At 30.4% G+C, this 22979-nt stretch overlaps 1 protein-coding gene across 3 annotated transcripts in view; it reads right to left on the bottom strand.

Annotated features, from left to right (window-relative positions):
• LOC129948892 (GTP-binding protein REM 2) overlaps window positions 1–22979 on the bottom strand; it is a 333357-nt gene that overhangs the window by 7821 nt on the left and 302557 nt on the right. For all 3 annotated transcript variants that reach the window (XM_056060040.1, XM_056060041.1, XM_056060042.1), the window contains 5 exons: window positions 19132–19415; window positions 6241–6342; window positions 5940–6089; window positions 5747–5866; window positions 5229–5323 (listed from right to left, as the gene is read on the bottom strand). In XM_056060040.1, the coding sequence (XP_055916015.1) occupies window positions 5229–5323; window positions 5747–5866; window positions 5940–6089; window positions 6241–6342; window positions 19132–19415 (751 nt within the window). The remainder of the gene's footprint in view (window positions 1–5228; window positions 5324–5746; window positions 5867–5939; window positions 6090–6240; window positions 6343–19131; window positions 19416–22979) is intronic.

The raw sequence follows: 22979 nt of genomic DNA, 5'->3' as shown, positions 1-22979 counted from the left end.
AGTAAACTATAGTGACTTTAAAATCCATTTATTGTATCAAATATAGTTCATAATAATTGTAATATGAACTTTTTAAAATATAAGAAACAGTAGCTTCAAGTTTTCTAATTATTCACAAATAAGTGTAAATTATTCTCAATAATCAAAACTGGTATCAATTTTTCGCTGCTCAATAATTAAAACTTTTATCAATTGGACTGTTAAATGTTAAGCTGTGATGTCTATGATTTATTAATAGAAATTAGTGCACACTCGCAATTACCAGTATCAAGAATTACTTTCTCTAATGACTTAAGTTGTATTTTTAGTTCCCCAATATTTCAAATAAAACGTTCGTTTTTTCGTTTTTTGAAACTTTATTGCTTCTAGGAAACCTTTAATTGCAAACTTCTGCTCCCTTTTTCTTTCTAAGTACCTTTTACTAAAAATTAAAAAATAAATAAAGCCCTGAAGAGTCCTAAAATCTTTCAAACGCAATATTTAAAAAAACTTTCAAAAAAGTAAGTACATAAAGTGCTTTAATGTTATTATCCCTAGAAACGTGTATTTTATTAGCTTGTGAATTTAATCTGTGAACCATTGAAATATCTTATTTCCCAAAAAAGAAGAAATTAACCCAGTTTATCCCAAACCATCGCATCGCCTTTTGGCCATATCCAGGCAACCCTTGTTTTTTTCCCCACTTAATATTAGAAGAAAAATAAGGAGACGAAAACCAACCTCCTCTAAAAAATAAAAAGGTTCGACAATAAATCTTCTTTGTAATTGCGGTACAAAACAACTTCAAATTTCAAAGTGATTCATCTGAGAATTTATACTACAATCATTCATAAAAAATGGACTTAGTAACGGACGGACGGGATAGCTACGACAACGACGACGTGGTGGTGTCAGCAGTGATCCTGATTGTGTGATGGCGAGCGTGTGCTCTAAACAAGGACATCGTTACTTAGGAAAAGAAACCTCCAATTTATTTCATATTTCTTTTTAAGATTTACCATCAGTGACAACAAAATAACGATTACTTGTATAAAAAGGTTTATAAATTTTAAGTAACTTCAGGTGACAGAAAAAAACACATGGAAGGCGAAGGAATAATAAATATAAAATATGTTCAAAGAGGGAATTTTCATTTATATAGAGAACATAAGGAAGATATTATTTTTTGTTGACAAATTAATATTTTTGAAAAATTTTTTTTTTACCTAAGTCACTAGATCTTTGAAGTTTTGAGCACTACGACAAATCGGGTAAAACGGAAACAAAAAAGAGGTTTCGATGCCTCACACATGGATAACGAATTCCGTGTGTCGATTTGTCTTGCTTAAAAGTTTGTAGGTTTTCGTGTTGGGTTAAAAAAGTTGTCAGTTGAATTATTCTTAAACATCTTAAAAATACCAACAATATTGTTCATATTAAGAAAAAGTTTGGTTTGAAAATATAATTTTGTTAAAAGGATTTCTAGTCGAAAACAAATGTTTACCAACTGTTTAGAACCACTTTTTAAATTTTTACAAATTGGATGAATGGAATTATTTTGAGAGATATCAAGAACCAACATACATTTTTACCAAATTTGCCAACTATTTTTTGTAGATTTTACTGTTGAAATTAAAAAAAAAACTACTGAATATCGGAAGCAATATTTCTGTGAGATAAAATTAGTTTGAAGCCAATGTTTTTAATTTTTGAAAATCTATTTGAGTCGAAAGTAAATTTTTACTAAGTTTTAGTATTGTTTTTTTTTTAGGTTTTTATTTTTTTTGTAAAAAAAGGTCAATTTGATTTTTCTCAAAATTTAACCGAATGTTGGAAACAATATTTTATAAAAGATACAATTATTTTAAAGCCATAATCTCAAATTCTTGAAAAGATATTTTAGTCGAAAATCAATTTTCACCAACTTTTAAAATTTTTTTGTTTAGGTTTTTATTTTTTTGTAAAAAAAACCTGTCAATTCAATTTTTCTAAAAATTGTTCAAAATGATGAAAACAATATTGTTTTTAAGTTAAAATTAGCTGCAAGCCATAAACTCAAGTTTTTCAAAAGATATTTAAATCGATAATCAATTTTTACCAACTTTTGCTAAATTTTCTTTTAAGTTTTTATTTTTTGTAAAAAATCTATCAATTGGATTTTTCTTAAAATTTTACTGAATATTAAAAACAATATTTTTTAAAAACCAAAAGTAGCTAGTAAAGCTAATATCTCAAAGTTTTAAAAAGATATTTGAGTCGAAAATCAATTTTTACCAACTTTTATTATTTTTTATATTTTTGGTAAAGAAACTGTCCATTCGACTTTTCCCAAAATTGTACCGAATGTTTACACCAATATTCCTTATAAGTTAAAATTAGTTAAAAGTCATAAACTCAAATTCATTGCACAAAATTGTTTTGGAGATAAAATCATTTTGTATTCGTAAAATTTCTTAGGTGACAAATTTTTTGTTTCAGTTTTTTTTGATTTATAAAAAAACCCGTAATTGGATTTTTTCCCAAAAATATATTTGTTTCGTAACAATTTAGAGTTAATCAAAATTTTCACCATTTTTTTAACAAAATTTATTTGAAGTGTATATCTCTTCTGGTTCTTGAGCTATGGACAACGAAAAAAACGTCGCAAACGTACGGAAGTTCGAACGTACCTACACCCGCACGCACAGGCATCTTTTTAAAAATCTTTTATTTTGACTCTAGGGACCTTGAAACGTCGAGAAATGTCAAAATTTCCAATTCGACGAATCAGATTGACTCATTACAGTAACTTCCTATGGGAAGTAAACATTCAAATGAAACTCTTTCTATTCCTTCCAGATCTTTCTAGGAGGATAAGGCATTCCCGGAGGACAAGTTAAACCACTTTTATATTGATGGATCAAAAACAAATTAGATTGGTGGTACTCTGAATGACTGAAATTAGGGTACCACCTTCATAATTGTTGGGGAACCAGGTGGAATTTCTGGTGATAAAAAAAGCCTTGTCTTGGCTTAGTGAAAACGATATATGTAGTTATGTACATCTGATATCCATTTTTTTTCAAATAGTCAGGCCGCTATCAAATCTCTGGACTCAGTCGCTAAAAACTGTATAACAGACCATAAGCGCCGATCATCTCTATTGAAAATGGCACAATAGTTATATATTTAACTTTGCTGGTTGCCGAGCCATAGAGACATTCCAGAAAACTGTAAGGCAGATGAACTCGACAGAAATGTTATAGTACAACCCATTCTACCACGTTTGGGGAATGCTGTCATACCTATCGTTACATACAAAATGTTGGTAATGCAAGGCACTATGAAGGAGGCAAACATCAGGTGGAATAACATCACCACGTCTCACGTCGGGAATAATATCTGACCTACACTAGGTTTAAAGCGCTTAAAGGCTATTAAACTGGCCTAAGTGCGTCCTACTCCATCACGGACAGCCACTTAAACATAACTTTAACCTAACCCAGGGACCTTGAAGCGTAGAGAAATGCCAAAATTTTCAATTCGAAAAATTGCTGAGATTACAATAACTTCCTATAGGAAGCAAAAAATATTATTTTATTTTCATTTTAAGGCTTAATACGAGTAAATAAATATTCCATTCTTTTTACGTGACTATTTTTAAGAAATTCGAACTAAATTTTAATTCAACATTTTCAAAACTTTAAAAAAATGACAAATTTCTTACGGTTACAGAAAATGTAAGATTGAAAAACATTTATTGTTGTAAGAAAATCTTCAACTCAGTGAATAAAGACATTAACCCGGTTTATTTTGAAGTTTCCACTAGCCTTGCAAATGTATATGCCTGACATAAAAAGCAACATTATTTTATCATTCTCAAAAATTCTTTAACTAGGGGCATCATTATAACCTTACTTTTTATTAGTTTTAGAAAAGATTTTCATATGAAAGTTAAGTTAATTCATAAAAAGCTAATAAAAATAATTCCCCCAGACAAAATAATTTAATTTAGTTTGAAAAAAGTTAATTTTCAATGTTATCCTTAAAATGCGATATAAATATGAACCCAAGTGAATTTATTTAAATAAGTTTCTTTATAAACTTTTTTATCCCTAAAGGGAAACTTCAAAAGTTTTAAAAACAATCATTAAAATTTTGATTACTTTTTGGTATAGAAGAAATAATTTTAATCCTTTTTTATTTTTGTTTTCTTCAACAAAAAAAAAAAAAAAAAACAAAAACAAAAGTGAAAATTAGTGCAATCTTTTAGTTGAGGGAATACGAATAAGTTAATAAAACAACTACATAGGTACGTATATATGGGAATTGATGGTCCCTTAGAAAGGGTTTAAAGTTGAAATTCTAGAAACTCATATTTTATTTTTAAATATGAAAGTTTTTCATATTTTGAGTTTATTTTAGTTTTGTTTTCTAAGACGAAAACTTTAATTCACAATACGACTAAAACGAAAGTTTAAATATCTTAGGATTTGTTGTTGTTGAAGAAAATTGACACAACTCAGTAGATTTGACTTTTAAGAAGTGAGAAAAAGAGACATAATTATTTGGTCGGTTGAAAGATAAAACTTGCAAGCTAATAAAATACTCTAAACTTAAAAGTCGTATTTTAAAGAAATTTAAATAAATAAATAGCTTGGAGATACATATCTTTAAAGTTTTTGCATTCTAATTTTCTTTGACATTTGTGTCTACATTTGGTAAGTAATACCTTTGGACTCATAACTTATGGTGTCATTTATTTTATGTTTCAAAGTTGGTAGCTCTGAAATTTGATGTCTATCAAACTCAGCTGTGATTTAAAGTGTTATAATATTACTTGAATGTTTGTTATTTACGATTAAACGTTTGGGATGTAGTTAGGACACTCAGCTGACAAAAAAAAAATAACTTGTCCATAAGTTGGACAATAATTATTTGGTCTATTGACAGATATTAAAATTTTTAAAAATGTCCTTAAATGTCAGTTTAACTTTAACAATTGTAAGATTAGCAAACTACAAAACAAAGACTTATATTTAAATCTTCCAAATTACTAATTAATAAAGTTTTTGCACATTTTTAAAACAATAGTTCGTCTTAATTGTTTAACTATATTTTTCTTCATAAATAAAGGACCTGAAGTTTTTTACAATTTTGCTCTTTTGTCTTTTTTGTATGTGTTTTAAATTTTAGAATAATTAAATAAAAAAAATATAAGCATAGTTTTTTGTTTATGTAATTAAATTTAATGGACAAATTAAACTTACCAATACTTGTGTCGTAGGCATGTAAATATTCTGAGGTCATAAATTGTGATACCAATGAACTCTTGCCAACAGCAGATCCACCAAGCATCAAAACTCTAAAATTACAAAATTAAACCAAAATGAATATTTCTTAATTTTTCAATTTGTTAAAGATGTTATTTTATTTCATGAAAGAAGAATTCGATGTTTCTAAACTATGCAACTTGTCATTGATTTTTTAAACTCGAGATATAAAAAGTTTTACTGTGAATACACCCTTTAATCAATTTCCAAGCTTCAAACGTCAAAATACTTAGAAAAAGCAAGATTCTTGTCATGGTTAAAGTCAAGAACAAAAATCTGTATTATTACAATTTATACAGTCAACATTTTAAAAGCATCAACAACAATGAAGGACATCAAAATAATTTTAAATTAAAAACATTTCAAGGTCCCGATAAACCGATTGTTTTCAACTGTCACATTTGAAGCTTTAAAAAATGCTAACCTATTCCATTATTGTCAAATAAAATTCTTACCTATATGGACCACTGCCAGGATTTGATGTGCTGCTCTCTCGACTTGATGCTAAACTGCAGGTAGCTGAAGTGCGAGCTGAACTTGGTGCTGGTATTTGTGTTGCTGTTAAATGTTCAGTACTAAAAAATTAAAAAAAAAACTATTATTAACGAACTGGTTAAAATACAAAATTATTTAAGTTTAGATATTTACCTTGAATTTGAACTGGCAACACTGTTATTTGATCGACTACGACGACTCTTTAACGAATCACCACGATTAACGACACCTTTACCAGTTATGGAAAAATGTCTCAGTCTATAGTACTCTTCCTCGACGCCAGTATTTGGCATTGATGCCACACTAAAGGTTATAAAACAAAAACGATATTGTTTATCAAACTTAATTTAATTTGTTTACAACAAAGTCTGTTGGAATTATTATTTATGGCATTATATCATTTATTTTGGGTGAATATTTATTTAAATAAATTAATGGAGCATTCCAAACTCACCGAGATCTTTGTTGAGGCAAACATAATTGATTCGGCCTCCCTGAGGCTCTACTACCAGGTGTTTTAACCGATTGGGATCGACTATGATGTGGGGAGCCATATCTAAAAGAAAACAATACAAATTCTTTAATATTATAAAACTCAATTATCTATGAATGATTTTATAAGAAAGAACAGCAAAATCTTTTTAACAATAAAACACCAAAAGGAAAAACATTACGCATACGCCCCGGGGTGTACTTATGAAAAATCTGAAAAGGTCTCCTTGATAAACCTCAACAAATGTTTGTTTTCATACAAAAAATGAAGAAAAAAAATATAACGTATACGCCTAGGTGCATATTTTCTGTCTACATTTTGTTTGTGTAAACCTTTTGCAGTATATACTGCCTGCTGCTGAAATTTTATTCCTCCTGTCAACTACTCAACAGCTTTATGTCATGCGGAACTTAGATAGATGCCCAAAACATTTCTCACTTTCCTGACCTTCCACAAATTTAGACAAAAATATAGTTTTATTTTTTTTTAAATAGAATTCTTTTCATAGAATTTTGAAATACATTTTTGTATCTCTGTTCTCTTTTACAGACTTAAAATTTTCAAAAATTTTGTATGGGGTGTGAGGTTATGATGATATTGTCGTCTTCAAAAAATGTCAACCTTGTTTCTGCCATCAACCGTACAAGATCCACCCATGTGTGTTGCCTCTTTATCTTTATCGTCATCATTTTTATAAAAATTTTGTGTGTGATTCTATGTTTACAGAGTTGCATCTTATTTTTATTCATGAAAGCGTTTGTTATTTTTAACATTTATGACGTAGAGTTTTTCGTATTTTTCTTGGATGTCTTACAAAATAAAAACATCTTACGTAAAATGTACGATACGATGTGTGTTGGTTGGTTGGCCAAGAACAAAAGATTATCTCTGTCGTCATTTTTAGGCAGGTTTTGTTTTTTTTTTTTTATTTTTAGAAAAATATATGAAAATGTTCTATTCGAAAAAATAAACAAAAACCAAACTTACAATGACAATTTATTTTTATCTGTGTCAAGAGGACATGCTTTTTTATTTATAGGTACATAAACATATGTATATATATAGGTCTGTACATTATGACGCAATGTGCGTACGAATGTTTGTACACTAAAAACTTTGTCAATCAATTTTTAGTTTTATTTTATAAACGAAATCATTCTTTAAAATGACAGTAAAATGTTTGTTTAGTCAATATTTTGGCATAGTTTATAAATTATATTATTTTAAACATATTGAATAGCCTTCAATAGATGGATACATAGATACAAATGAAAAACAATCTAACATCTGGGATCATTGACATTGAAATTATTTTGAAGGCTAAATGTTAAGTTTTAAATCAAATGTTTATATTCAAAAATCCATGAGAAGGTGAAAATCAAAAGAATATTCAATTTAAATGTTAACCAAATATAACTTTTTTTGTTGTGGTTGCTCCAGGACAGTAAAAGGGAAGTTTTGGAAACTTTCAATTTTAGATTTTTGAAATCAGTAATAGTAAATAAGACTTCAATAATATTCCGAGAATTATTAAGTTTTTTCTTTTTCTTAGAAAATTTCACAACTAGCTTTTTCTATACAAAAGGAACTCAAAGTAAAACGACAACATATTCCTCGAAAATAAAAGCGTAAATAAATTCAATCTCATTTTATTTGAGCTAATTCAATTCGTGGAATAATTCAAAAACAGGAAATTACTTCATTTTGGTTTAAGTTGTTTCTTTTTTGGCATCGCCATCGGGAAATTCAATCTTTCTATCTGGTGTGACTTTAAACTGCGCTGTTAATCAGATTATCTTTCGTGCGAAAAACTAAATGTTATTTATTAATATTAACTTTGAAAAAGTTTTAGTGTATACGAACATAGAAATAATAACTTTCTAACCCAAATTAACTTTGGAGCTTCATTTTAAACAAAAAAACACCTTTCTAGGTAATAATTTTTGAAACAGCAATAACTTTGTTTTTTTGTTTAGAAAAGTAAAATAAATAAATAGAAAGTTGTGTCGTCCTGATTTCAAAAACATTTTTAACTTTTTCGACCATATTGCGAAAAAAGTCTGTTTGTAATGAAAGCAACATGGAAATTATTTTATTTCATCTGTTAATTGTCTTAAAACAAAAATTCTCCCGCAAAATAGAAAACAAATGTTTCATTCTACAAAATAGATTAATTGATGTTTGTTTAAATATCGTGGTGCTGATTGTTTTAGAAGTTAGAATTAATGATATTTCAAACAATTTGGTTCTTGCTTGAATAAATATAAAAATAAAAGTGTGTGTTCCACACGTAATTATTGGGGTTTTATTTTAATTATTTATTTAATAATCGTTCTATTACTATAAATACACTATTGATTGATTTATAAGAAAATGAAAAAAATGAATTGTTTTGGAATAATTTAAAAGATTTCGTATAATCTTTATTCAGTTTATATTTTTAGACAAATTATTAAAAATTGAGTAATTCAGTGATGCCGTAATATGTGAACTTTCGTCAGCAACCTAATAGGTCCATATCAGTGTGGCTTCAGACCAGGAAGACTATGGAACAAACCCATGAACTTCAAATCGATACCTACCATCTCTTTATCGCCCTCTTTAGTGAAGAGCTTTGACTTCCATGTCAAACTTATCTGTTTTTGCAAAATGACGATATAGAATGCACGCTGTTTTAAGAAAGTCTCACCGATGCATTTGATGTCAAAAAAGCTTTTGATAAGCCGATGCACTGTCATGTGATTTCTTCAATATTCTTCAAAACTCAACCATCAAAACTAGAAGAACAATCTTCCAAAGGTCCATCCAATTACTTAGACAAGCCGATGATATTGACATAATTGGAAGATCAAAGCGTGACGCCAGTGGAGCGTTTTTGAGCATTGCGACGGAAGCGGTGAAGATGGGGGCCAATGAACTAGCTGTCATTAAAAACGGACATAGAACAACGACATCTTGGACAAAACGTCACCATGCTCAGCTACAACTTTCAGGTATTTAAGGATTTGGTCTTTGTGAAGCCCTATAAATTCGAACAACGGCACTAGGAGAAACAAAGTTTTGTTCGTATTTTAACCTGATACAATTGAAGTTCCGCAAGGTTAAATTTTTGAGCCAGTTTTATTTGTTGCTTCAATAAATTCAATCATCTTCTTTCAACATCTGTAATCTTCTATTGCTATTGTTATTTAAAAATGTTCGATTCGGTCAAAAATATTAATAAGCATTCAGACATGTAAAAATATTTGGATTATCGTGAATCCCGAAATAAATTACAACTTTATTTTTTTTATGGCGCTGAAGCCTGCATCCAGTAAAAAAATGAGATCGTCTTAGGATGATTCGAGAGAAAAATTCTTCGGGTGATTTGTGGTCCCATCTGCATAGAGAGAAGACAAAATGACGAGATTGACCTGGTTAAAACAATAAAAGTCCAACGACTTAGATGGCTAGAACTGACTGGAGACGCATTATGGTTGAGGACCAGGTCCGTCCCGGACTGTAGCGCCATCTAAAGTAAGTAATTCATTGAACCTAGATCGAGTAGCAGTTGCAATATTAAGATAGAAAGTTTTACCGAAGATAAATTTTAGACTTGCATATGGCCTTAACAGTCTCGAAATAGTACCTTAAATTGAAAAATCTTTAGGGAGGGTAAGAGGGGGTTTAGTTCAGTGGTATTGGAATTTCTCATAAAATATATTTAATTATTTTAAGTAGTGTATACACTTTGTAACACAGATCTTATAATTCTGCACAAAAAGATGGAAAGTATCTGTTTTATACAGTTGATAAATAAGAAGAAAAAATCGAAGAAAATCTGATTTAGTCAGCAAATTTATACAATTTAATTTTTTTTAAACAATATTTTCTATTACAAAATTCAAGTCTCAGAGTTCTTCTGGAAAGAGAATTACCACCATTCTTTTGGGAAAGTATTGAGAGCAAATAAACAAAGCTCGATTATTCCTTGAAATGCGAAAAGTGGATAAATTTGTATCCTTCATGATAAGTTTCAATTTATTTTGAGGTGGTATTTAATTGATAATCGATTTCCTAACGCAAATATCAAACATTTAGTTACAATAACGACACTTCAAATGACAGCTTAGTTTGACAGGTGTCAAATACCAGTGTTAACAACTTAAAACCATGAAATTTTCTTAGAATCACTAAACAACTATATATTAATTAATTGAATAAACGTTTGGAAATTATTTCAACTCTCTTAAATCTTAAATAATATCACTCTTCAGCACTCTGAAGCAAGTTCAAATATCAATTCAAAGATTTCTTTATATATTCACGAACAATCCAACAAGAGTTAATCAGATTTAAAATACATTTAATTTATCGAAAAATGACTTCCATTAGTATTTTAATTGAGTTAATTTTTAAATTAATACAACATGAAAGTGATATTAAGTGATGACATCTTGTATTCTTGAAAATCGTAATATATACGTATTTCTATAATTAAATATCATTTAATTTATATCATTCCCTGAGGTAAAATATATAATTGATGGATTTATAAAATTCGCTTAAGGAAATATCCATCGTTCTGCTGTGATTGAACTATAAAGTTAAATGTACATCACTGTATATTAAACGTAACAATTCAAAAATGAAATTTAATAACGTTACGTCTTGAAATGCAGAAAACATTCAATTTAATATGATATACGCTTAGGTGAACCCAATTTTAATAATAAAATACATAAAAATACTCCTCAAATTGTATTACATTTTCTAAACTGATGTTCAACTCAAAAATAAGGACATTCTCTTCAATTTGTTACCGCTAAAAATGTAAATATAACCCATAACGTCGTCATTGCGGGGTTTATAAACTTGAAATATGTATACATTTTTTGATATTATTTCAAATTGCAGAAAAATCGAGAGTCGACCAATACAATGTATTTTATATTTCAAAAATGACAAACAATTTGAGTTTAAAAATATTTATCCCATATAAATTGAATTTTTTCCATCCAGAAATAATGCATGCATGTTGTATACGAACTGTCTCTATTGAATCCCTCATCTCAAAATAAAATATATTCTGTATATTCGAATATTATATTATTATATTTGTTATGTGCAAGCAAAATATTTTGAAACATCTCATCTCATCATATGTTTATGTTTATCCTTAAGCAATTTCCGGTTAATATAAAATACATCTTGTTTTTAAACAAAATATTCTTACAAAAAATGGAAACAAAATTAAATTTGTAAAATACACAAATTTCAAAGCTAGTATCCTTTTTAATTTTCTGCCCTTTGTTTGAAGGACAAACATGTTCATAAATGATATTTTTATTGCTTGCAACATTTAGGAAAAATTTCGAACTCGATATTTAAATAATTATTTTCAACTTTCATTGCAATTACAATTAATTAGTAACTTAACTTTTTTTAAAAATACTAATATTAGTCCCAATTTTTCCAAAACAAAATATTTTTGAAGGTGATTTTATTTTTCGAAAGGCAACTAGGATTTTATACTGTTTTCTTTAGAGCCACGTGAAATAAAGTGTCTTTGTCAATGTTCGCAATCGATTTGAGATTTTTAAGATGGAACTTATAAAGTTATTAAGGAAATAAAGTATCAAATCTGCGAATTTGTCATGGAAAATTTCATATATAGCTTTCATTATTGTAAATTTTAAGTCGCATATATTTTTCTTCAAAAACATTTCTGTTTTTTTGTTCAATATCAAAATGAAACCTCTTCTTGGGTGGTTCTTATATAAATACAAAAAAATATGTTGATTTCCGGTTTTTAATTTAAGTTTAAGCTCTTAACAAAATAGGATTTGTTTATCAAAACTGTAAGCTTATTTAAAGCTATTCCTTATTTCAATAATATTTTTAATGCTTAAGCATTTCTTCTAAAATTCCATTCAAAGACTTAAGGGGGTATTCTGGTCTAGAAATTAAAAAAAATCGATTTTTTTTTCTTTTCATATTTTCATAGTTTAACTATTTAAGAATATGTCTACTAGAGGATTTTCCCAAATTCAAATTATTTTCGGAGAAATAAGTATTTTGCTGAGCAGCCATCCAAATCGGTTGGGCTGCAACTAATAGAACAAAAGACATAATGGGGTACTTTAAACGCGTTTTTCTCAGAACTGTCTTTTTGAATCTGATACCCACGATTTCTCAGGTTCTGCCGAACCGATTTACTTGAAATTTTAAGAAAGTCTTCTTTAGGGACTTGTCTACGTCCGGAACTACGGCCATCCCCAAATTTTTATTTTTACTATTTTTAACAAATCGAAGAATGTTCAAAAAAATGGTAAATTTTTTGTATTTTTCTTTAGACAGCCGCCATTTTGTAAAAAAAAATGTTTGTAACTTTTCCGTAGTTCCAGACATTGCGACATTATTGTAGATTAATAATCTTTTTTAGTTTTTGATTTCAGATTTCTAGGAGAGTTAAAATCGTGGGTATGGTCACGCACCAAATTTTTGAGACGCACTACTCTATCAGCTGATAACTAACGGAATTTTTATTTTTTTTTTACTTTTTTATTTTTTTTGTATGCTTCTAATGTGAATAAATAATGTATAAAAAAATTGATGGTAAAATTGTAGCTTGCTTTTTTCTACAGCACTTCAAAAATTACATAAAATTCATGTCTCTAGACCAGAATACCCCCTTAAAAGTACAAAATTATAATACTTAAAAATATAGCTTTTGCTTTTTAAAGAATCCTTCAAAAAAATATTAAAGGAGTCTCATAGAAGCAGTGTAGTTGAATGTTTAATTGTGCCTTTACCCGCGCCTTGATGCACAAATACTTAACCTCTTTGTTCATTATATCAAAGAAATTCTTCATCAATCCCAAACACTTGACTATAAAGTTCCTGTTGATTTTCTTTATACCTGCGAGTGAAGTAGGTAAGGTACGAGTACTTTTCAAAACAAGCGCGTCATGAACAAAAATAAAACTACAAAATGCCAAAAGGGAAAATATCCACTCGCATGTAACAAGTGTTGAAGACTTATAAAGTGAATTCTTTTTTTATTTAATATATTATTTTAGTTGCAGTTTTCTATGTAACGAAAAATAAAACGATATAACTTCTGCATATCGTATAGTTGCGAGGACGATGAGCTAGAGAAGCTGTTTCGCAGAATGTATAACTATTAAGAATCCTACTTCATATGTGATGTGCGCTATGCTATGCTTTGCTGCTCCTGATGCACTTAATATGTCTTCAACTTTAAGTTCAAGAGTTCATGAATTTGCAAATAGAGAGTGATAAAGTTTTCTCAAGTACAACTTTCCGAACATCATCAGCAAGGGGTTCTTCTTTGCAAAAGTCAAACATACTAAAAAAAAACATAAACGTTCTAAAGAAAATATAGATATATAAATTTATATTTTCCTGTCCTCTGACGACATTAGGACCTTTGGAGATAGGGTGGTAACCAAAAACGATGTCAGTCAGAGTAACAAAAAAATAAAATTATTATCTTCGAGCAATAAAAATCGATTCGAGACTTAAAATTCATTTTTGTAGACAGCTTATGGTGTTATAAAGATTGTATAACATCAGGCACTTGATAGCAGTCGAAATATTTATATACTACGACTGGCCTGGAATAAGGTAGGTAAATTATTATGGTATTTCTTTTTTTTATTCTTAACCTTTTTTCGCCTTTCAAAAAGTAAGCAGCTGCTGATGTATCTAGTTTATTATTTATAAAGGATACAAGCTAAAAATAAATTTTAAGAAAAACGAGTGACTTGAAAACAGAAAAACATGAACTCTTGGGACTGGACGACGACGACGTGGACTTGGACATTGATTGATGACATTTGAGTTCTTTTTATGTTTATATTTTTCTTTAACTCTTTTTTCATTAAAAATAAAGAAAAACATAATTTGTTATGAATGCAATAAATTGAACGTTTAAAGGACTGAAATATGTTGTTGAAGAATTTAACGTCATCGAAATAATCCTTAACAAAAAGTATTTGGTCAATAAATTCTCAATTAATATTTCCTATGACTGATACAAATTTTTTTTCTCAAGATTTAGTATAAATTTTGTTAACTAAAAGTGACTGTTGAAAATCTCTTAAATTAATGGGCATTGTTTTTAACGTGTGGTCTTAAGGAGGAAACAAAACGCATATATTTTAATGTGGAAGAACGGCCTTAAGTTCAAAACGAAACAGATCTTAACTTCATCGATAAACATAAACAGATCTTACTTAATAAACATAAACAAGCCTAAATGCAGCAATATAGGTGTCTCACTTTTGATACCACAGTTTGCACTCTTCACATTGGAAATGTCACCATTTTAGTTTTTATTTTCTGTTTTCTCCGTCAATTCTTAATTTAAATTTCATTATGAAACTGAACCTTTTATGAGCAAGTCGAGAAGTGCAAACTGCGGTAAGTTTTATTTGGACAAATAATTTGTTACTTTCAGAAATAAAATATTACATACAATTTATTCTTATTGCGATAAAACTTTGTTTTTATTAATTTCGAGCTCCTTTTCTAAAAAACGACATTTAATGAAAAAGAATTACGTTTCATTATAAAGATAAGAATTTTCTATTATGTTTTAATAATGATTTTGGGCCCAATATTCAACACGTTCTTGCACCAATTGTGATCGTAATGTCAGCAGTAATGCACCAAATATTCTTTTCCAAGGCATCAATAGTCTCGTTCTAATCTACAAGTGACTTCACACAACTCAACACAAAAATAGTGCAGAGATGTTAATTCGGATAATGTGCTCACCAAAAGTTTATATAAATCGATTCATTGTTGCAATGCATCCCGTGAACCGAACTTTTATTTTAGTAATAAATTTGCAGGATTTCGAAATATATTACCACATTGAAAAATACAGGTGTATAAAAAAACATTTGTTGATCAACTTTTCATATCTAAGCTCCCCTTAATAGCAAACTTATTATATTAAATTTCAAAAAAGCTGGGGTGTGATCCACACTGATAACTTTCAATTGTTGACCGCAAACATATTTGAAAAATTGGAATTCTTGGTGACACGTCAATTTATTGTATGCACAAAAATTTGAAGTGCATGAATTTGAGAAGTTCATACAATTCATTTGTATTTTTGGTTGGATTTTGAGTTTTGTAAGAAACACTGTCTTTAAATTTAAAAAAATGTATTCTGTAATTTTTCTCTTAATGTCAATTGGATTTTTCTTTAAATTTTACAAAAACATTTTGTAACGGGTAATCCAATTTGCAATTTCAAAGGTATAGGGCGAGATTCGACATCTGTCAAACCAAGTTGTTAAACCAATTTTTTTATTAGTCTGACATTTACAAAAATGGATAGCATAACTATCATCGTTCAGCTAAGCAAGCAATTGACAAAATTGTGAAGAGACTGGATTGGTTACCCCTGAAAATATCACTTTTTTTTTTTTTTTTTTTTTTTTTTTGGGTGGCGCGACAGTCCGTTGAGAACCAAGGCCTAGTGACTTACAACTCTCAACCATTCCTGTGTGCGAGTAATGTTGTCAGGAATGGAGGGGACCTACAGTTTATATGCCGACTCCGAACGGCTAATTTTGAGAAAGCACTTTTTCATGACAATAGTTACTCTTGGAGAATTTGTCAAATCCTCGCAAGAGGCAGTACCCGTGAAAAGACTTTAGATGGCATAGGCAGGGATCGAACCCAAGACCTCTAGCATGACAGTCCAACGCACTAACCATCATGCCACGGGTACTGCTGTAAGTAAAAGTGTGGCCGAAGACCCGAATGTGTCTATTTTTCGTAGTTCTCAGGAATCAGGACTGTTTTATTGCAATTTCTGGCGTATTTTGCATTTGAATTTACCCCTACATCTATATAAAGTCTAGCTCACACAATAACTGAAGCCAGATGATAATTCACAACGTGTCGTAGGTACGTCGAATTGAAAAAACAGGCTGTGAACGGCGATGATGGGTATGTTAATAAACAAAATTGTCCTATTTGAGGGGTTTTGAGAATTCTCAAGTAATTGAAGAGATGACATTACATCCACAAAAAGCCATTTTTTTGTGCGCTCTTTGGTCCCGAGTTGTGATTGGACCTTACTTCTTCGAAAACGACGATGAAACGACTGTCACCGTCAATTCTGAGCGCTATGGTCACACAATAACCGATGTTTTTTTGCCTGCTATTGAAGAATAAGACTTGGAAAATATGTGGTTTTAACAAGACAATGCCACATGCCATACGCGCTGGACATTTTTTTATATGGCTATGTGAAAGACTGTGTTTATTCAGAAAAACTTTTAACTCTTAAGAACAAACATTTGTCAAGTTAAGGCTGAAATATTCCAATGTGTGTCAAAAAGTGGTCGAAATTTACGAGGGGCGTTCAATATATTCTCGGTATCGGGGTGAAGCTGTGGTTATATGTATAAATTGACTTATTTATCAAGTAATACTATTATTTTAGTGCATTCATGTAAAATTTCATATAAATGTGATTATTATTTACCGTTAAATCCGATGATGGTGAAAATTGAGCATCGCGCTGTAATTAAATTTCTCACTAAGCAAGGAAAAAGTCAAAAAACTATTCATGAAGAAATGGTGGCAGTTTACCAGGGTTCCGCACCTTCATTATCAACTATGCAAAAATGGTCAACTGAGTTCAAGAGAGGCAGAGACAGAGAGAGCATTGAAGACGACGACGCCCGCTCCGGTGTTATGCATCGGATTGTTACTGGGGACGAAACGTGGGTTCACCACTATGACTCTGAAAGCAAACAAGAGTCCATGCAGCGGCATAAAAAAGGAACAGACCCCCCGAAGAAGTTCAAAGTCAATCCGTCTGCCGGGAAGCTCATGGCCACAGTTTTTTGGGAATCAAAGGGAATCTTACTCATTGAGTACAAAAAAAAGGTGAAACCATCAACGCCAAATCCTACGCTTCCACTTTGCATAATTTGCGGGAGGAAATTAAAAAGAAAAGACGGGGTAAACTCGCAGCGGGTGTGTTGTTTCTTCATGACAACGCTCCTGTTCACACGGCGCGAGTTTCCAAGGCTGCAGTGTGAGATTGTGGTTTTGAAGAAATTCAACATCCACCCTTGCCCCTAGTGATCACTTCCTGTTTCCGGATTTGAATAAATGTCTTCGTGGAAAAATATTTTCGGAAGATGAAGAACTCAAGTCGGCAATAAATGGGTATTTTGCAGGGAAAGAGGAAACTTATTTTTTTGAGGGTTTAAAAAAGCTTATCTCAAGATGTAACAAATGCATTGATGTTAGGGGAGATTATATTGAAAAATAAAAACAATTTAAATTGAATTCGCATTTTCCTTCATATCGATACCGAGAATATATTGAACGCCCCTCGTACCTCAAAAGAATCGATGCCTGCAACAGATTGCGTGATGGTCATTTAATTGGTGAAGTGCTTTATTTACGTTTACTTTTGAAACCCCTAAATTTTACCAGTTTTTCTATAGAGTTGTGTTTTTGTAAAAAAAACTATCAGTTACATTTTTCTATAAGGTACACAATTCTCCGCAAAATACTCAAGGAGACAAATATTATTCAAATTTATAACAAAAGTGTCAAATTAATTTTTGAATCAAATTCCATTTTTTTAACTGTGTGAGGTTATCATAGTTTCAGAATTTCGAGTTATATTCTGAAACACGTTTTCAGGCTATTATAATCTTGTAGTTAACTCTGAGTTAACCCTTCAAATTTAGATAGTTAACTCTGGTTAAAAAATTTAGATGTTTTTTGACAAATACTGAAATATTTCTTTTGAGGAAAATTTTAAGTTTAACTGCTTTGAGAAAAAAAAAATATGTATCTATTAATTTATTTTTTAGAACTTACATACAACAAATGATATTAAAAATAACGGCTGGTGATTGTCCAGCAAAATATCAAAACCTTTTGACTTCGTGAACTCAGCACTAATAAACTGGGCCTTAGTGTACCTATTTTAAAACAATGGGTAGAATGACATATCTATGTTAAAGAACTCTTTTTTCACGTGTTTGTAATTTTTTAAAATTTGATTTGATTGAAAGGACATACAAAGTCTTGGAAATATTTAATAACAGTTTTATCCATAATAATAAAATTCGATAATTTAACTAAGGATCTTTGTACATCTACAAGTATTTCACAATTATCTTACACCGAAAGCAAAAATGTTTGTTTTTATGCTTCAACTACATTTTCTTACTGAGTCCTTACATTTGATATGTTTAAAACTTTTACGAGTTTTAAAAAATTACACTTAAATAAGTTGATTTTAAATAATTTATGTGTATGAGTGCTATAACAATTAAAAGTGAAACTTAAAAGATAACAAATATAAATCTCTTGATTCCTGTTATTGTTTTTTAACTTCTGATGGAAAATTGACTATAAAGTAAATCAATTACATACGCACAAGTTTTCATTACATTTTCAGTACAATTAATTTGTTTCGAAGTTCCTTAATGGTTAGGCATAAGTATCTAAAAAGGTAAATCGTATCTATAGTTATAGATGCGCCTAACTAATGATTTCCGTCTCATTACTGTTTTTACAACCAACAAGAAAAACACAAAACAAATTCCCTTCAAAATTTAAACATAAAACTTCTTACTTTTTTCACACAAATCGACCCTAATCCCAAACACCGAACCAAATTGCTTCTCTTGATCCCCAAAAATATATCAAACCATCATCATCATGAGAAAGTCCTTAAAAAGAAAAGCTACCCTCCCGTATAGTATACCCTTTGCATATATATAAGATTCACATCATTTGAAAAAACGACCAAAAGCTGAAAGAATCAACAAAAAAAAAGAAAAAGAAGCTTACCTCATTTCGAAATCCCTTAACTCTTCAAAAGTTAAGGTGTTTGTAACATCTAGCAATTGCCTCATATTTTCGTCCCTACGTTGTTGTTGTTGTTGCTGTTGTGTCTGGGATTGTTGTTGTTGGTTTTGTTGTTGTTGCTGTTGATGATGATGGTTAAGTTGCTGTTGAATGTGAAGCTGTTGTGAGTTCCTTTTCCGAGAATCCTTGCCTTGTTCAACGCTCACAAAATCACCCTCGTTTTTTATAAGTAACGTCTCTACCGCGCTATCTAGGCTCAAGGACGGCTGTAAAAATAACAAAAACAAAAAATACGTATACAATTATTTATAAACAAAAACACCATGTTACAGGAAACGGCATACTTTAAAAACGGATATCAACCAGAAGGATAAGTAGGTTAATTCATATTTAGATAATAAAGCAATGGCGGTGGTATAGGCTTTGTGGAGCCCACCACCACTAAAGTGGGTCGTTGAAAATAAATCATTTTGGTTTATGTTTCTGATGGTTAAAGTTAGTTCATGATGTCCTTGAATGAATTAAAAAAAAGTAATTGAATGCATATATTTTATAATAGCACACACAATTTTGTTATCATTGAGAAAACCACTGCGGTGGTTAATTAAATTGAAATACCACCTCCTGCTTCTATAAAATAAAAATAAAATAAAAAATCTGAAAAAATAAAAATATTATTGTTTTTTTCCTTTAATATGAAGAGAAAACAATAAAAAGGACACTTCAGGCAACAGTGTATGACAACAACAGCAGACAGAAAATATATTGTAAAATGTCAAGTATAAAGTGTGTACTCTGCTTTATACATTACAAGAGTGAGGTTAAGCCTGAAAAACCCTCCACCCTGCAAAGGCAACACACAGGCGCTGGCTGTAGCTAACAAGAACAACATGACTTTAATATTAAATTAATCGGTGTTTTAATTAAATTTTCGTTGGAATAAAAATATAACATTCTGAGTTATAATGGAAAGAGTGAGAGAGAGTGCCTGATGTAAATTTTTACTTAAACATTAAACAAAAAACAAAAACGAAAAAGCGGAAATTGCGTTTTCGAATTTAGGTCTTATTTTGTGGAGGTTATGGTTTGGAAAAGGTTTGGGAAGGAACCTCATTCAAACCCCGAAATTGAATACATATTTACGTACTCTTGTAAGGCTTATGGCGATAAGCTTGTTGATGGATTCTTGATGATAATTAATTTGTTTTCCATTTCGGGATGATGGAAAAAAAACGTTAACTGCGTGATACTTGTAAAAGTCTGATTTTTTTTTAGAAAAAAAGGTAGAAGAAACAGGAAGGTTTTATAATCATAATGACAAATAAGGGAAAACCATTAATTTGGTATTTTTTAAGGAGGTATACAACTTAAAATATAATTGGAAACACTTTGGTTCTAAAGTGACAGATAAATTTAATAAAAGGAAAGTGAATTGTTTTAAGTATATTTCGATATTTGATTAATCTGGTGTTGTCATCATGAAGTTACATAATTGTTTTAATGAGAAAGAAATTAATTAACGTATCAGAATATTAATCGCGGAAGTGCCACATTTTAGTCAATTCAATTCACTTAATTCACTTTAATGGCTCATTGTGATAACACACGAATCATGAGGTTTTCTTCTAAGCTCAATGAAACCAGTTTGAGTCCCTTACGAAACAAAAAAGACTGATTATGCTAATGCGTATGGCTTCTGCCTAGCTGCGTGGCGTGCTTTACTTTTAGACAGTACACGCTTATGACAACGATTATCAAGCTTCTTGAGCGCCACAAATCTAGTGTCGGCAAAATGTGAAACTATCAATGTACGTAAAAGGATACGATCTTGGGTAGAATTTATTATCTTAAAAATGTTCATCCCATCAGCAAAATTTAGAACTACACTTGAGCGTAGACATGACAATACGTCGTTAATGGACAGGATGAACAGAATAGGACCAAAATGGCTTCCCTGGGGAACACCAGATTGAGCAACAAAAGTTTCAGAATGACTATTTCTAAATCTCAGAGGATCTGTTTTCAAGGTATAAATTGATCCAATCTAAAAAAAAAATGGTTGAAAACCAAGAGCTTTAAGTTTAAATAAAATAAATGGCTAAATTGGTCAAAAGCTTTAGAAAAGTCAGTGTATACACAGTCAACTTCATAACCCTGTTCTAAAGTGTTTGAAAATATGTTTAAGAATGTGAGGAGAATAGTAAGGGTTTAAGGGAATACCATCGAGACCGGCTGAACACTCATCATTCAAAGGAGATAAAAGATCATGGACCGTACTCTGTAGCACATGTATGTATGTGACTACAGCTAGTTTGCGAAAAGGAGCAAAGATTTTGAAAATATGCTTCATCAACTTCTCAAGGCAAGACAAATGATTCACGGAAATTTGTTGCGAACAGATATATATAGCGTAACAGATATCAACAGTTTTATCTTATTACAGGTTCTTGTAAGTGAAGTTACCTGGAAAGCCATCTGAATTTTTTCTTTAAGTTTACAAGTTTCCAAATGTTTAATGATTCTCTTTCAAATACCATATAAAGAATTAGAAAAAGACTTAAATTCGTTAAAAAGTTCAACATACAAAGAGAAGTTGATCGAAGACAGAATTTTGAGATAAGTTTTCCATGCCTTTTGTTAAGTAGTAAACGCAATTCATTCGTGTACTAAGGGTGGCTAAAGTTTGTATTTCTTGATTCCCTTAAAGGTAAATTTTTTTCCTGAACAATTATTAAGGTTTTTATGGAATATCTCTAGTTTGTAGAGAGTTCAGAGAATTGCAGTAGGAGAATGTTGTAGTCTGTGTGGTTTGGAATCGAATCTAGATGCTAGAGAATTTCGGAGTGTCCAATATTGTTGTTAATCGACTGTGATGAAGTTCTGAAGTGAATAGCAGAGCTTGCAGCTATTTGTTTGCTAAGTATATTATGAGGTGTTAGGTCCTGCGAAGCGATCCGCTTATACATAGGTAAGTTGAACGTTAGGCTTTATTTATTTTATCAATCCACAATTCTGATACTCTGTATATAAAAATCAGTCTAATAACCGATTTGTATAACCAATGTGAATTTCCATTTATTACTTAAACCATTTTTGCTAGAAAAGAGACCTACAATAGTTTTGTTTTGATAATTTCTTGTATATTGCGTTATTTATTTAATATTTTGTCGAAAATAAGACGTAGCCTAGTCTGAAAAGTTAATTTGGCTCCCTTTAATACAAAGAGAGTTAACATATGGAATTTTGTATGAAAATAAGATCAAATCGGTGTATTACACCGATCAGCCCAAGGTATTGGTTGGTCTATAGTGTTTTGTAAGAGTTATTTTAGGGTATAAAGATGTTTTCCTGAAATTGCTATAGCAACTTCATCCGTGTAGGCAATCACTCTGAGACCCTCCGCATTAAGACCAGTAAGGACATCGTTTACCACCAAGTTCTAGAGAAGAAGGGAAAAAACACTACCTTGCTTTGTTCTCCAACGAACGAATCTTCTAGCAGAAAAGTTGCCCAGTTTTGAGTAAATTATTTTGCTAATCCGAATAAAATGAATTAATTCTTCAAGTGAGGCCACTATGTACAGAGAAATTAGTGCAGATGTTATTGGAGATGTGTTCACGTTGTTAAAAGCGCCTTTAATTTCGAGGAAAGCAACCAAAATGAACTCTCTATGATGGAAAGAATATTGATGGTGCATACTAAGATGTGTAACGCCATTTCTACCGTATCCGTGTTCTTGTATCAATACTTTTCCATGATTAGATATAAATAAATCTTTCTAAGTTCTTAAGAACGAATGATGAAAGACTTATAGGTCGTAGATCTTTAGG

Source organism: Eupeodes corollae, chromosome 3, assembly GCF_945859685.1.
Source record: "Eupeodes corollae chromosome 3, idEupCoro1.1, whole genome shotgun sequence".
NCBI lineage: Eukaryota > Metazoa > Arthropoda > Insecta > Diptera > Syrphidae > Eupeodes > Eupeodes corollae.
Note: the sequence above shows the minus strand (reverse complement) of the source record. Positions and strands in the feature narration are given on the sequence as shown.